At 32.7% G+C, this 15,298-nt stretch overlaps 1 protein-coding gene across 2 annotated transcripts; it reads right to left on the bottom strand.

Moving 5' to 3' along the window:
- Window positions 1-310: 310 nt before the first annotated feature.
- Window positions 311-5,385, bottom strand: LOC132177603 (MLO-like protein 1). Of its 2 annotated transcripts, XM_059589991.1 has the most exons (14): window positions 5,155-5,385; window positions 5,001-5,058; window positions 4,686-4,912; window positions 3,403-3,519; window positions 3,232-3,292; window positions 3,057-3,151; window positions 2,385-2,459; window positions 2,194-2,282; window positions 1,924-1,973; window positions 1,568-1,608; window positions 1,241-1,450; window positions 1,094-1,161; window positions 931-991; window positions 311-821 (listed from the first exon to the last, which is right to left on the bottom strand). In XM_059589991.1, exons 1-14 carry the CDS (start codon window positions 5,275-5,277, stop codon window positions 534-536), a joined length of 1,563 nt encoding a protein of 520 aa, XP_059445974.1. In that variant the 5' UTR covers window positions 5,278-5,385; the 3' UTR covers window positions 311-533. The 2 variants fall into 2 exon arrangements, with proteins under 2 accessions (XP_059445974.1, XP_059445973.1); XM_059589990.1 differs by having other exon boundaries at window positions 5,001-5,385.
- Window positions 5,386-15,298: the final 9,913 nt, after the last annotated feature.

The raw sequence follows: 15,298 nt of genomic DNA, 5'->3' as shown, positions 1-15,298 counted from the left end.
GATGCTTTACACATGTATAAAGTTTACACAACACGAGTGAATACACAAAGTAGCCATATCTTGGAGAGGTTCCATGTTATAAAATAAATAGAAAAAGTTGGGGGAAAGTAGAGTTTTGGGGATTGAGGTTGTCTACAATTTCTTAGAATTACAGGCCCTCTGCAATCCATTGGAATTACAAGGGACCTCAATCCTAATAATAACGAGAGTAATGAATGTGAACTAAAGGGTTGCATTGATCATAATATGAAAGATTATGGATAAATTTTGCAAAACCAAAAGTAGAAACTACATTACCAGAAAACTCAAACTTAGATGAGCAGACTTGTATTTTAGGCAAAAACATATAACTATATTATATTCTCGACGGTATTTTTGTTCTCAGTTGCTCAACTTGTGATTGACTACAAATTTACAAAAAAACAAATGCGTAAATGAACCATGGAAGTATATACTTCTAACCAATTTTGCTATGCAGTAGGTAGAGATAAAAAACACTAAACTCAAAACATAAGTAAGAGGCTTGAGGCACTTCATTTGTGTCCATGGGAGACAGTTGCATGTTCAATCTCTCCTGCATTGCCTTCTTCCATTGCAGATTGCATTCCACCAACTTCGGCCATCTGGACCCTCAAAGGAGCAGTCTCTTTTTGATCCACTTGGCTAGAGCCATGATGGGTAGAGATAGTAGTAGTAGAGCCATGATGAGTAGTAGAGCCATTAGCAGCCTTTCTCTTGTTCTTTTTGGCCTGCTGAGCCCAACCAACAATTCCCTCTTGAATGTGTTCTTCAAAAATATCCTTTTTAAATGAAGTTCCCATCTACATTTTAAGGGATCATATAAAGGGTAATCTTCATCAGCCTAAAACCCCAACATAAATATGCAGAAAAAGAAGAAGTTTAAGAGTTCTTAGAATGATCCCAACTCACCTGGGTGACAATTGCATAGAGTGGTAGGGTACTGTAGCTGCAGACGAACTGGATGAATACCCTAAGAATGAAAATTGGTATTCAACCAAAACATAAGATTTTGTATATAAATGGAGAGTCATGGTTTCAAGAATAGAACATATATATATATCATTTGTTTTACCCTATAACAAGTCGAGGGATAATATAGCCAATTTCTCCCATTATGCAGGAGTCAAATCCATATTGGGCCTGCAATAGATTGCATCAGAGAAGATCAAATATGAAGTTTATATGAAATGTCAGATGACTGTAGAAATATATGTTTTACCCATATCCAGAAGAAAAATGCCATTTCAAAAGAATTCTGAAACAGGATGATATGAATGAGCAAGAGAACAATCCGGGGCCTATGGAACCAGAAGTGATCATCTGAAGGTTGAACTATCAATGCTCCTGGAAGTGCTACATGTTTCTCAGCAACCTCAAGGGCCAACTGGGTGATTACATGTTCCAACTTGGTGCCCACAGCAAGGAGAAGCTGTAAAAAGAATCATTATCAACGTTAAAGGTTGTTCTCTGGGAGTTTTATGCAGGGAGAAATGTGCATAAATATAATAGGGTAATTTAATAGGGAAACGAAGATGGACAAACTTACAACAAAGGGAAAGAATGCAATCCAAAAATATGCATGCCAACCTGCAAGAAAATCACAACACATGATTCTTGGGAAATAATGATCTTCATGTAGCAGAGCCTAGAATGGAGACAAGAAATATGGCTTTTTTTCTTCTTCTTTTTTTTTTTTTTTTTTTAAATTGTCATCAGAAAATTTTAAAATTTTGGACACCAATTCCTGGAATATTACATTCTTGTCAATGGTAATAAGATAGAGAAATGTGTCTCAAATGGATAAACTGAAAACCTCTACCACTTTCCGAGCCAAATCTTTTGAACATAAAATTCAACTTCCAGCTAAAAAAATATGATCAATAGAGAGAGAGAGAGAGTTACCAGAGACATTCAGCAACAAGAAAATGACCACAAATACCCAAAGATACCAACTGCGATGATGAAATCAGAAATTAGTAAGATCTATCCATTAAGAGGAATCAGATTAGGAAGTAATATTTTTTCTGAGCCAGATTTGAAAGCATTTAGTTTCACAGACAACAATATGATCCATGAAAAGATAAAAAGAAACAGTAAAACTAAATACTAAATACTGAAAAATAGTTAACAGAGCTATGGCTTGGCATGTCTTTTGTAACTGTAAGTACTAACCTTATTCCAACGACTTTCTTGAAATCAGCTTCAAGGGTACGTATCATGTACTTATGGAAATTATACTTTAGGTTTCCCCTGCAATGAGTCTAGGCAAAATAAAAATATTAAAACTCAGAAAGTGTATCTCAAGTAATAAAAAGGAAGTATGGGGGTGTCAAAAGATAAATGTAGAAATTTGTATAACTTACCATAATGAAGCCTAGTCGCAGAGTCATATAATCTGTTTTAGACACAGACCCATAAAATTGCTTGAAAAATGAATGCTGAAAACGATGAAGCCATTAAAAAAGGATATTAGTTAATGGTAATAGCAGACAGAAAACATTACTGCATTTTATTGTAACTTTCCCCATTTTGATGTCCACTATAACTCAGGCATTGAAATTGAAGCAAGTATTTTTCATATAATATCAAAGTTTTTTATTCTAGATTATTTACTTTCATGTAAACTGCACAAGAAAGATGATCTGCATTCTGCAACATTTAAGTTTTGTATGTGTTTTAACTTGCCTTTCCCTATGAATTTCAGGGTTGATAGTAGTTAAGTGGTAGCAAAAAAGGTAATGTTAAAGTCTGGCATAAAAGAACAGGTAAAACAAATGATTTTTTCTTTTCCTGATGAACACTTCTAAGTTGAGAATCTCATAGTAAGCCAACTCAATCAAATAGTTAGTCTTATCAGTTTGTGATTTCTAGTAAATTTCATCAATCAAAATATAAATTTCAGCAACCCTCAGAGAAATGAAAAGCTTTCATTTGAAAAACTAATCACTAGAATGATCTTTCAAATATTCCTCTTTAATAACATTGATGAATCAAACAGGCAGATTGATTTGATGACAAAGGACTCCACAACTTACCAACCACCCTAGCAGAGCTGAATCCTTGCCAAATCCCAGAAATCGACTCCGGATAAAAGCATGATCTTGAACGTCTGTAAATTTTGTTTTCAGAACTGCAACACATGGTATTTGCATGAGAAAAATTAAATTTAGAACTGGAAAGTATCTAGGCATTAGCTTTAACGAGCATTACCTTCTTCTGGGTTGTATTCCTTTTCTTGGATAGCATCCTCCCAACGTTTCCATAGACGTATCTACACCATTGAAATATTTGACAGAAACATTGCCATTAAGTTTAAAGAAGAGAAAATCTTGGTTTTAAGGAGAAATTAGACAGATAAGAACAAAAATAAGGCCAATGTACCTTTGCCCCTCCGAAAAGAATGGTTAGAGCACAGAAAGTCACATGGACGACAGCTAACACAAAGATGAATATGTGAAGATGATGCAGTGCAGTGATAGATAACAGTGGGACCTTTCCCTGGAAAAATATGTAAAGAAAAGCAGAAACTAATCAGATCTTTCAATTCATAAATGGGTGTAACAGGCATTAATAATAAGATGAGAGCATTTTCCAAAAACATGAGTTGAACTTATTTGCTTGAAACTCTTAATATAGTGCTAGAAACTCAATACTTTCTGTAATTTGAAATGATTTCAACGAGTTTATGGAGTTGTATCCTCTCTGTTACATTGGCTTTGAGTATGTTAGTAAAATTTTGGTTCTTCTGTTCCCAAAGGGTAGTTCAATCAAATGGAGACCACACCTCATAAAGCGGAGGTCACTAGTTCGAATCCCCCTCCCCTTTACAGACATATCCAAAAAACAAAAAAAGAATTTTGATGATTGTAGAGATTGCAAGAAACCTTCTTATCTTTCCAAGGAAACTCAGTGCAAGTGATCTCTCTTTTAAAGATCATGTAGGATAGATGTCTGCATTACATTGAGAAATTGCTCTGGTGTCTCTCATGAGAAAGGGAAATTCGAATCTCCTAGAGTTTGATTTTAAATGTGCAGACTTAACTTGAAGCTTTCACAGTTAGAACAAAATGAGGTTTAGGGAGTAAACTCAGCTAACAATACTGGGATTTATGAGATGTTCTAACTGCACCTAATTCCAAGATCATTGAAAGAAAATGTGAGAATAAATTTTTCAATAAATCATCCAGACTGATTTTGTCTTGCAGAAATGAGAGAGACTTGAAGTGTAGGGAGTAAACTGATATAACAGAAAACGTATTAAAAAAAAATAGTGAAAGTTCAAAGAATTTTAGAAGAGAGAAGATTACAGTCTATCTGCATGATGACATGACTAGTCTATTATCTATTTTTTGTTCCTTAGTCTACAAGTTTATCATATTCAAAACAATCAACGGATTTTTTTTTTTAATTAGAAAAGAAGAAGAAGAAGAAGAAGAAGACAAAAGAAAATAATAATTAATAAAAAATAAAAATAAAAACTAGTTTGGTGCATCGATTTGATCAAGTCTAAACAACTCCACTAAACATTAATTTCCTGTGAAACGCTCCTGTTGACTTTCATCAATAGAATAACAAACTACCAGATTTAGTGCATTATATATATATAACATCGATGGAAGCATTGAAGAACAAATTGCAGAAAAAAAAACAAAAAGTTGAAGAACCTCTTTACAAGAACCGGTGGAAGAAGCAGAGGCCTCGGCAAGGAGACGACGGGTAGCCCCGGGAACAAAGGAATTGAAGAAGGTTTGGAAATGGGAAGTCGAAGAAGCATCTTTTTTAATATCACAGGGCAACCATTTGTTGGCTAAGTCCTCTGATATGCAAAGTTTGGAAATTCGAGTTTGGAAAACTACCAGTAGGAGTGATATGAATCCCAACAACATCAACTCTGCATTTACCCAAAACCCACCAAAATATTTACAATAAAACAAAAAACAGAGTGAGAGAGAGAGAGAGGGGAGTGAAGGTGTGACGACCTTCTTTGATCTTCTGTAACGCCTCGAACAGAGGCTTCTGGTTGTTCTTCTTGAGATACTGCAAAGAAACATCAAATTTGAACAATGATGATTGATTGGAGACAGAATGAGAGACAGGGGATGAAGGAGAAAGTTTGTTGAGATATATGCTTGCCTTGCCAAGGTAATGGAGGATTCGCTCGACGGAGAGAGAGATGAGGACGATGACGCTGCAGACAACGGCGACAACCCAGGTTGGGGTATACTCCAAAGTTTGTCCCTCTTCTCCCCCCGCCATCTTTCCCGGCGATCACTCCTCTGTTTCAAAATTCTTTTCTTCAGGAAGAAACCAGAATGGAATCAATCACAATAAAGCGGAGAACCAATATATATATATATATAAAGAGAATTGGAAGTGCTAGTGTTTAGTAATATATTTATGCTAGGCGTAACGCCAGCATGTGAAGTCTGGATGCAACGAAGGGGGGCCGTGTGAACTCCGAAGTTGATGTGTTGACTAGTACCGCCAACGGACCTAACCACAGAAACAGAGGGACTCCAATTATTTCAAACGCGCAGAAGAGTTAATAGACAACTTCAAATGTTAAATATTCACAAAAATATAATAAATTATTTTTGCCGCGTCAAAACATTTTCTCAATCAAAGAATAAAATAGGAGAAATTTAATTTAATTTAACACGTGGGTATTTTAGAGAATTCTTACCCTCCATGGAAAATCTTAATAATAGAAGGGTGGGATTACAAAATTTTTAAAATTCCATATACTAGATTAAGAGTTTTTAACTTTAAGGGAAAAATTGTAAAAGTATTAAAAGTTTAGGAGAATTAAAATAAAGTTCCCCCCCCCCCCAAAATATTGTCAAACAGCCTTTATTAACTTACAATTTAGATCAGAATCTGCATTGTGTACTGAAACCCAAGCTTCCTAGAAACCCACTTCTTTCAGCGCCTGTGCTGCTGAGTAGGATACTGCTACCGGGATCCCTCCTCCCTTCCTTGCTTCCCGATTTTTGTTTTAGGTTTGTTTCTGTCTTTGGTGTTTTATATTCTGTTGTGCTTGTGTTCTTTCTCGGTGGGTACTGCTTTTGGGGGTTTTCACTCAAACTCTCCCCCTCCCTGTTTGTTTATGTGTGCCGCCGATCTCCTCCGCCCTCGCTTTGCTGCTCACCGCTCGCTGTCGGGTCTTTTCACGCGCCTCTCCCGCGCCAAGCTTTTTGTGCCACCTTCCGCGGCAGTTTCCGGCCAGCTCGCGATCGGCCTCCTCCGGCTGCCGTGACCCGCTTTGAGTGTTTTTCGCATTTATTTTCCTGTTTTGTTGTTTTTCAGTTTTGCATTTCTTTTGAGCTCCCCTGTATTTGGTTTTATTTACTGTAATTTCTTTTCCTGCATTAATTTTATTGTTCCCTTTATTTCCCTGTATGGTTTTATTTATGCTTGTAATAAGGTTTTCTCCTCCTGCTTTGTTGCGCCCGGCTGCTACCCAATATTACTGGTCCAAACCTTTGGGTTGTGGATGTGAAATTTATCCTGGCTTTCGAGTTGAGGAGGATGAGTATCGGCTTGTAGGTTTTGCTCTCAAGGCCGATAAATAAGTATCAGCTTGGGGGTTTTGCTCTCAAGGCCGAGGAACAAGTATCGGTTTGGGGGTTTTGCTCTCAAGACCGAGGAATAAGTGCTACCTATGCATTAGATGGTGTCTGTTTGATGCAGATCTGAGTTTTCAACCTGATATTTAGTCATAGGTTAGCGGATGCTGTGTTTTTGTTGATTTGATCTGTTGTTGATGACTGTATCTTTAACTTCGGCTATGATTTACTTCAGAGCTTTTTGCTCTGTTTGTAAGAGCTTTAAGCTCACAACTTTTATCAATGAATGAGTATGATATGTTTCAAAAAAAAAAAAAAACAATTTAGATCGTAGATTATCCATATCATTCATTGCCAATCTCTTAGGGTAATTTAATTAGCTGAGGGCCACGCCTCATGAAACTAATTTGAATTCTCCTCTCTCATTTCCCTTCCTCTGTGCGGTCCTATCACTAAAAAAAAAAAAAAAACTCATTCATTACCTTTGAGAAGGATTTGTCTGATTTCGTCATTTCAGAGTGGTCATGTGGAAATATTCATGGTAGAACTTAAAAATTTTTAAAATTCTCACCATATTCTATTTTATTTAATAAAAAATATAAATTAAATAATAGACATTTTATAGTATTAATCATATTTTGTATCATTGAAAAAATAGAGTACCTAAGAATTACATGAATTAGTGTTATTAATAATATTTAATAATAAAAAAAAAATTCCAACCTAAAAAAATAATAACAATATTAAAAAATAATAATAATCATATTAATCATTGAAAAAAAAAAAGAACAAGACTCCAAGAGTTTCCAGTGTTTGAAAGAGAGTGTGTACAGATGGACCCAATGCAAAAACCAACAGCAACAATACATGCTGCACACTTTTAAGCGGAAATTGCGGAATAGTTTGGTTTTTTAAATTATTTTTAGAAAGGTAAAATTATTATTTTATTTTTTTAGATAATTTTAGACGATCCTTCTTCCTTCTAAGCATAAATTCTCTTACATGATAATTAAAATTACAATTATATCTAAAATCTAATATTAACTTATTTAGAATTTAATGGTAATTTTTATTGTCATATTAAAGAGTACACTTGATCCGAGAATGTGAGTGTGTGTAGCATTTTTCCAAATAAAATTTTATTATTATTTTGGATTAAACAGCAAATTAAGTAAAAAAGAAAAAGCAAAAGAGGCTTCCCAGCGAGCATTTGCAATAACAAGAATTAGGAAGCCAACTATAATTGAATAATGCTATATGTATCAATTGTATTTCACTTTATCCTCTTAAATGTGACGTAACTTTTAAAATCATGATTAATTTATCATAAATTTATTAATAATTTTAAAGGATACATCACCTTTAAAGTTAAAGTCCTACGTATAAATTACTCAGGACGCGGCAAGTCAATGGTATTTGTTTTCTTCTATGATAAGATCTAAAATAAATAGTTTCAATTTAAGTAATCCTCACGTTTAGTTTAAATACAACAAAACCAGAAATTAATGATGTGAAAGTGATGGTATACCTTGGAGGGATATGTTCTGAGCAAATGCTTAAAAAACATAAATTAATGAGCACCACTTCTCTCATTAGTAACACAATTCCTGAATTGGAGAATATTCAGTTAGTTATAGTGAATGAGTATTTTTGTCTCTTAAAAAAGTGAAAAAACAAAAATACTCGTTCACTATGTTTAACTAGATATTCTCCGGTTTATTTGAACTAAAAAGGATCTTGTTCCGTTTAAATATGGCTTGAGATTCCCTCAAATTTTATGTTATAGAGACAAGTGGGTTTGGTATGTTGAAAACTAAAATTATTTATCTCGGTAACACACAAATCTCTACATTTATTTGGACCGTTAGATGTAATGAAGAGCTCATATTTTAAAATTTGAGAATCTTATATTTTGATATATAAAGACCGAAGACTATGAAACTTTTTTTTTTTTTTTTTGGTGTGGAATTCTGATTCATAGCCATAACCTTCACCAGGAAACTCAGATTTAGTTGTCAAGTGGAGGGTTGTGTGAAGACCATTTCTAGTCCTTTTATGGCTTGCTTGACTCGTCCAACCTACTTGACATTAAGTTATATCAAGCAAAATGAATTGGTTTCATAAAAAAAATTGAATAATTTTTATTCACACTTAATTTTGATAATGTCCCTCCAACACTAAAAAAATGATCCTAATTTTTTTTTTTTTTTTTCAATAAGACAAAAATACTCCAATAAATTAGAAAAAAAAAAAAAACTTATATTAACTACACAATTTCTTGGAAACATCGCTTGGAAATCCAAATATGGCAACTAGTTTCTTCTAATTTAGAGAAGAAGAAAAAAAAAAGGAAAGTACACAAAAATCCCCTTAAATTAACTACACAATTTGCAATCTCATCCTTCAAATTATTATAAATTGCAATATACTCCTTTTTGTTCCACAAAAATTCCTTAAAATTCTAAAAATAGACAATCACCCTGATAAATTATTAAAAATAAAAATAAAAATAAAAAAGTACCACGTGATCCACGACTACTTCAATGGGTCACCTGTTTTTTTTTTTTTTTTGTTTCTAAAGTTTTTTATGATCACTCCATCGCTTTAGATTTGTCTATGTATAATATATAAAGCCACTTTAATTTCTTGTCTATATATATAAAGTGACTTTAATTTCTTTTAGCGAATAAAAAGGTAGACCCAATGGATAGCTATCGCACCTAAAATATAAATAAAGCGGCTTTCCTTTATTTTTGTGATGGACTGACCTTGTATGAACAAATGGTGAGAAATGAGAATGAAAGACAGATAGCCTACTCTATAATGATTTCTTTCTATCAAATCTTAATTTGAATTATATGCACATTAAAACAATGCAAATGGTGAAGATTAATAGTTGATGATGTTAACGGTCCTCGCTGCTTGCCCTTGGGGCTAGGGGCCTAGGGCTACCATTATATTCCGTCTTCGGCTCGATTAGGGCCGATTAACATGGTTTATCCCCGAATTTCTGAGTGATCAATATATTAGACTTTTTTTAGAATGTTTACAGCAATTTTTCTACATCTCGTTTTTTTTTTTTTTTCTAAAAATAAAAAATAAAAAATTTATAAAAACTCCATTTTTGATATCTCCCTTTCTTCATCAGTAAGCCATTTGATTTTTAGTGGAAATATTATAGCTAGTGCAAGGCTGCAAGCCATTACTCGATTTAAAAAATGATTTTTTTATTTTATTTTTTCCCATTTTGTTTTTTTCCAATGACCTTATCTTTAGAATTAGTCAAGCATTGAATGACAATTAAATAAATTGTTTCTGTCTTATGAAAAAAATATATATATATATTAAAATGAACAGATTAATTGGAGCTATATGAGATAGTGAAAGCATAGGGCCACCTCCATGCATGTAAGATAAGGCATCAAATCATGGCATGTGACAATGATATATATATATATATATATTCTGATTTGAGTACTATAATAAGGTAGTTTATGTTTGAGGGTGAAACGTGATAACCATTAAGTTTACATGCAACACAATCACACACATATGACAGACCATACAGAATGCATTTCATGTTTCATGGCAAGTGCTTTTGTGCATTCTCCCACCCATTTCCACACCATCTCCTCTCTGTTAATTTTTTTATTTTTTTATTTTTTTTTTAAAAAAAAATCAAACTGTTAAAGAGAAAAGATGGTGGGGGAGATGGGTGGGGGAATGCATTGTAGCAAACCTCATGTTTCATTGTTCTTTTCCGACAGGCGGATGCGGTTTGATTCGTGAATGACACGAGGGTACTGGTTTTCTTTCATAAAGGAAAAGAAATAAGAGATATACTAGGATTTAATAAAAATTTCATATTTTGCCTATAAAAGTCCATGTAGTAAGGTGCCACATCATCTTCTTTTTGTTTTGTCTTTTTTCCCTCCATCAAAAATATGATGTGGTATCTTGCCACATAGACTTCTATGGACAAATTGTGAAGTTTTTATTAGATTCTATCATTTTTCTCAAGAAATAAACTAATGGTTTTGTTGGAAAATATAAATGGAAATTGGATAAATAGGAAGATGGAATGGCAACCGACTTCAAGGCTCGGTCATAGTGACAATATTTTTAGAACATATTTCGCATTCTTTCTAAAGTGTAAAGAAGATTAGACGAAATTATTCACAAGATATAATGAAGCCCGATTCGCGATCTACATTACTTTGGAGTAACTTGGAATAACACCATTTGGAAGTAACAAAACACTTTTGGTTTTTTGACATGTCCAAGACAAGAAGGGGGAGGGGGATTCGAACTAGTGATCTCTGCTTCATTAGGCGTGATCTCAACCGATTGAGCTACCTCTTGGTGACAGTAACAAAACACTCTTAATTGAGAATAAAAAATGCACAAAATTAATGTATGTGGAAAATCGCTCTTTGGTTTTCTGTGTTCTTGGAGATGATATATATATATATAAAATAGAGAATAACTTAGGAGGTTGTACAAAAGGTGAGTTTTGTACAACTAATTGTGACACTTAAACTAAATTTATCAAACTTAAGTTTTTTTAAAAAAGCCTAACTGCACCAGATTATAAATAAAAATTAATTGTTTTTTTTTTTTTTTAATAAAACAATCTCTAGCCAATGTAGGACTAAGAGCATCTCCATTCCATATGCTTCAAAATTTTGGATAGCAATTAGTGATATGTAAAACTTAATTTAAGCTAAACTCATAAAACTCGTTTTAATAAATTATTTGAAATACCCATTTATAAAGTAAATAAATAATTTAAACTTTTTTTTTTTAATAAAATCTAACACTGCCCTACTATTTTTAAATAATTTGGAAAAATAGTAAAACCTTATGTAAAATCTTTTGTGCATTATGGTGAAAATAAATTGCATCAATGAAGGTATCTTATGGGTTGAACCTTCATCTAGTTTCCAAGGCTCTATGTCAAATGGCTAGTAAGGAAAGAAGTACTAACATAGTGAGGTTGGATGTTGAATTTAACGGATTGATCGAGGAACCTAACATACCTACCTTGATCAACTACTTGGAGATATGTAAGTTTTATATTGCCTAAGATTGTCTCAACTAACAAGTGAATTTGCTCTTTTCTACCTAGTGGCAGATATGCGGATGATCCTGCAATCTTTTCTCAGTTGGAAGTACAGTCATGTCAATCAAGCTCTCAGTAATGCAGCTCATAGACTGGTGAGAGTGGCAATACAACAAGTCACTGATCATATTTAGAGGGAAGAAATCTTCAAATGTATCTGTGATGTAATTTTGATGGAGCGCTTTATCCTTTGATTAATTAATAAAAAAAAAAAAAGCTTCAATCAAATTGACATATGGTCACTGCATCAATCTGAGGTGAAAAATGCATTTCTTTATGGAATGAAAGTTCATATTGAGCTTGAATTTTCCTCTTCTATTATTGTGTGTGTATATAATATTCTAGTTAAAATAAATAATGATAAGAAGATACGAAGCTTAAAAATTTATTTCGTAAATGAATTTGAAAAAAAAAAAAAATGGGCAGTTTGAAGTATTTTCTAGGCATTGATATAGCAATGTTGAAGCATGGTATATTTATTTTCCAGAGAAAATATGTTCTTGATTTTGTTTTCGAAGCACATTATGTTGATTGTTAATACAATGGATTTTTTTTTTTTTTTCCTTTTCTTTTTTCAGGTACTTGCATGTTTAGTTTCTCCTCCATTTTTTTATTTTTTTCAAAACAAAAGAGAGAATCAGTTACTTGTTTAGTACTTATCAAAGAAAAAATTCTTGCATCTAAGTAAACTCGGATTTTTTTTCGCTTAAATTGTACACAAACTTTTGTCAACATATAAGATGAATTGCATGAAATAAGATAATTTATTAAAAAAAAAAAAATTGCTATTATTTTATTAATTTGACTGCAAAAAATAAAATTGGGTCACAAAACCCAACCATCAGTCAGACTTCGTCGTGGGTTTGGTCGTGACTCACACTGGGTCACCTCGTGACCCAGCAATTATTGTATTGAAGTTTCATTATGTTATTATAATCAGGTTTGATTACAATAATACATGAAAGGTAAATGAGGCAATTAGAGAAAATATAAATTAACCCGAATATAGAGGATATTTTAACTATTAGATAGATAATTTTTGTGGAATTCATAGTGCATGTACCTCCCCCAAGAATATTCAGTTTTATTAGTCAAGTTGTGTGAAGACTGAAGACTAAAGACCCGGCAATAATGCTACATGGGCTCTAATGTCACCATGGATCCATCCACTATCACACATGACGATTTCTAGTCCTAAATCATTTGGTTTTCATTCCCCTTATTTCCAATGACCTTATCTTTAGAATTAGTCAAACAAATAAACTCCTTCAGTCTTATGAAAAAATGGCTACCCTATTGCATGTGACCTCCAACATACGAGACTGTCTGAGAATCCATTCCATTATTTTAATTACATGTAGATACAAATAATAGATTATTGTTTTCTGACAATCGGATGCAATTTGATTCATGAAACACATGAGGGCCACGGCCACCGCTCCTCTTTAGTAAGGACAGGTGGTTGCAATCTAGTTATATTACAAGTGATGAAAAAGGAGATAATAACCTAAAGGAATTGGCTCAAATAGTAAATATTTTGATTTTGGCAGCATTTTTATCAAGTTTAAAGTTTGAATTTTCTTAGACTCAAATAATTTCTTAAGTTACGTCTCTAGTAAAGTTCAGATTTTACCCGATTCGTGTAAAAGAAGTACTTTATATGAGTATGAAGTTTATTCAATAGGAATGAAGACATGGCCTTCTCTTGAAGTAATTCATCGTCATTAAAAAAATAAATAAAAAGAAGAAGAGACATTATTAAATAGACAATGATCCCCCAACTATTAATATATGTTACTTCCGACAAGCAACTTTAGGTTCTTTCCCCCTAAAACCAGAAGTTTGTCCCATTCAATGTTTGCTTGGAAAGTTGCAATACTCTATCATGGGTGTTGGGAGAATCTAAAAGTACTCACTGTCTCATAATGTGCTGACTATGGAACATGGGGAGATTACCATTGTTAAATAATACATGTGAAGGACTCCAAATGAAAATCACTGTTTTTGAGTAGACGGTGGACGTTTAAAATTTATTTGGATAAATAAGTCATTTCATATAAACTCTCTCACGAGACATTGTCTAAATTATTGGGGATCGTATTCTATTGTTACAAACAATTTTTTATCTGGTGGCCATTAAAATTGCTTCAAACGTTTTCCCTTTTGATATTAAAACTTTTTCCATGAGTTTTAATGGAGAGAAACAAAACTCTACTTTAATTTGTTTCATGGTTTTTACCGTTGGGTCATTAAACTTATTTTACAAACCTTAGATTTGCTTTAACCACTTGGTGATATTACCATAGTTTGGTTTGACCGTTTAATCATTAAAGGTTTCTTGCAAGCCATTGATTTAGAGTGCGTTTGGAATTGCGATTTTGCAAAAATAATTAATCTTTTTAAAATATATAACAAAACGTAAAGTGTTTGACATTGCGATTTAAAAAGCACTTAATTTAATAGAAAAAAAAAATGTGATTTGTATAAGCATGCTAAGGGTGCTTATTTGAAAAAAAAAAAAAAAAACGCGAATTTAAACCAAAATCACGATTTCAAGATAACAAATATTTGATAAAAATTTATTTTTTAGCATATTTTACCAAATACCTTTGAAATTTTAAAAAGTAGTGATTTCAAAAACACAATTTTTAAAGTCGTACTTATTGAAACCGCAATTTCAAATAGATCCTTATTTTATGACCGTTGGTCATTAAATCATTTCATGACGATTTTCTTCTAATTCATGACAATTACAACATCATTGTATATTCATGCGACAATTTAATAGCCGGAATCAATAGCCCACTAAAGCATTTTATAAGAAGCCACCAAAGAGCACTATCAAAATATATATTCTTATATAGATTTTCCTGATTTGCTTATTCAGTTATATATACTTTATAGCCACATAGAAGTAGTGGCAAAGTCCACCTAGTGTCTTCTATTCCTCATGTTTTCTCTTTATGGATTTTCATCAAGCAAATCAAAAGGTTGTTCTATTAGTTTTCATTTTTGAAAGTGCATTTTTAACGAAGATAGACGTTATAGTATAATTTTGAGAGGTTGCGTGTCAAGAGATCTGATTGCACCGAATTATATACTCCAGGAAGCATGAATCAACCTTTAAAGACAATGCTTTTGCGTGATTCTATAGTATTGTAAGATCTTTTCACATACAACTTTTCTTCTTTTGTAATTTATTTATTTTATTGTTAATTTTCATATTAACATTATTTTATTTTAATAAGAATTTTGTACACCATCCAATTTTTAACAAATCCTAGTCAATAATACACGAGCCTCATCAAGAGAACATCGAGGTGAGGCATGGTATTGTGTTAACCTACAAGCCTCCATCACCACCAATTAGTTTGGCCAGATTCCTTCCTAGTATAACCAGTTCAGAACTTACCCTTGTAAACCTATGACTTATGAGTATAAGAGAATGTTTGAGATTGTATTTGAGAAATAGAGTTTTTAAGTCAAAAAAACGTTTTTTTGCCAAAAGTACGTTTTGGCCATTTTTTGGTTTTTTTAACCCTTAAAAATGCTTTCAATTTTTTTACACCAAATATGTACTTTTTTCTTC

This window comes from Corylus avellana, chromosome ca4 (assembly GCF_901000735.1).
Source record: "Corylus avellana chromosome ca4, CavTom2PMs-1.0".
In the NCBI taxonomy this organism is placed as follows: Eukaryota; Viridiplantae; Streptophyta; class Magnoliopsida; order Fagales; family Betulaceae; genus Corylus; species Corylus avellana.
Note: the sequence above shows the minus strand (reverse complement) of the source record. Positions and strands in the feature narration are given on the sequence as shown.

Coding starts and splice junctions, on each gene's coding strand:
- LOC132177603 (XM_059589990.1), bottom strand. CDS start 5,277: ATGGCGGGGGGAGAAGAGGGACAAACTTTGGAGTATACCCCAACCTGG. Junction 3,520..4,685: donor CCACCGGTTCTTGTAAAGAG/GTTCTTCAACTT, acceptor ATATTTTTCCAG/GGAAAGGTCCCACTGTTATC. Junction 1,451..1,567: donor TTGCATTCTTTCCCTTTGTT/GTAAGTTTGTCC, acceptor TTCTTTTTACAG/CTTCTCCTTGCTGTGGGCAC.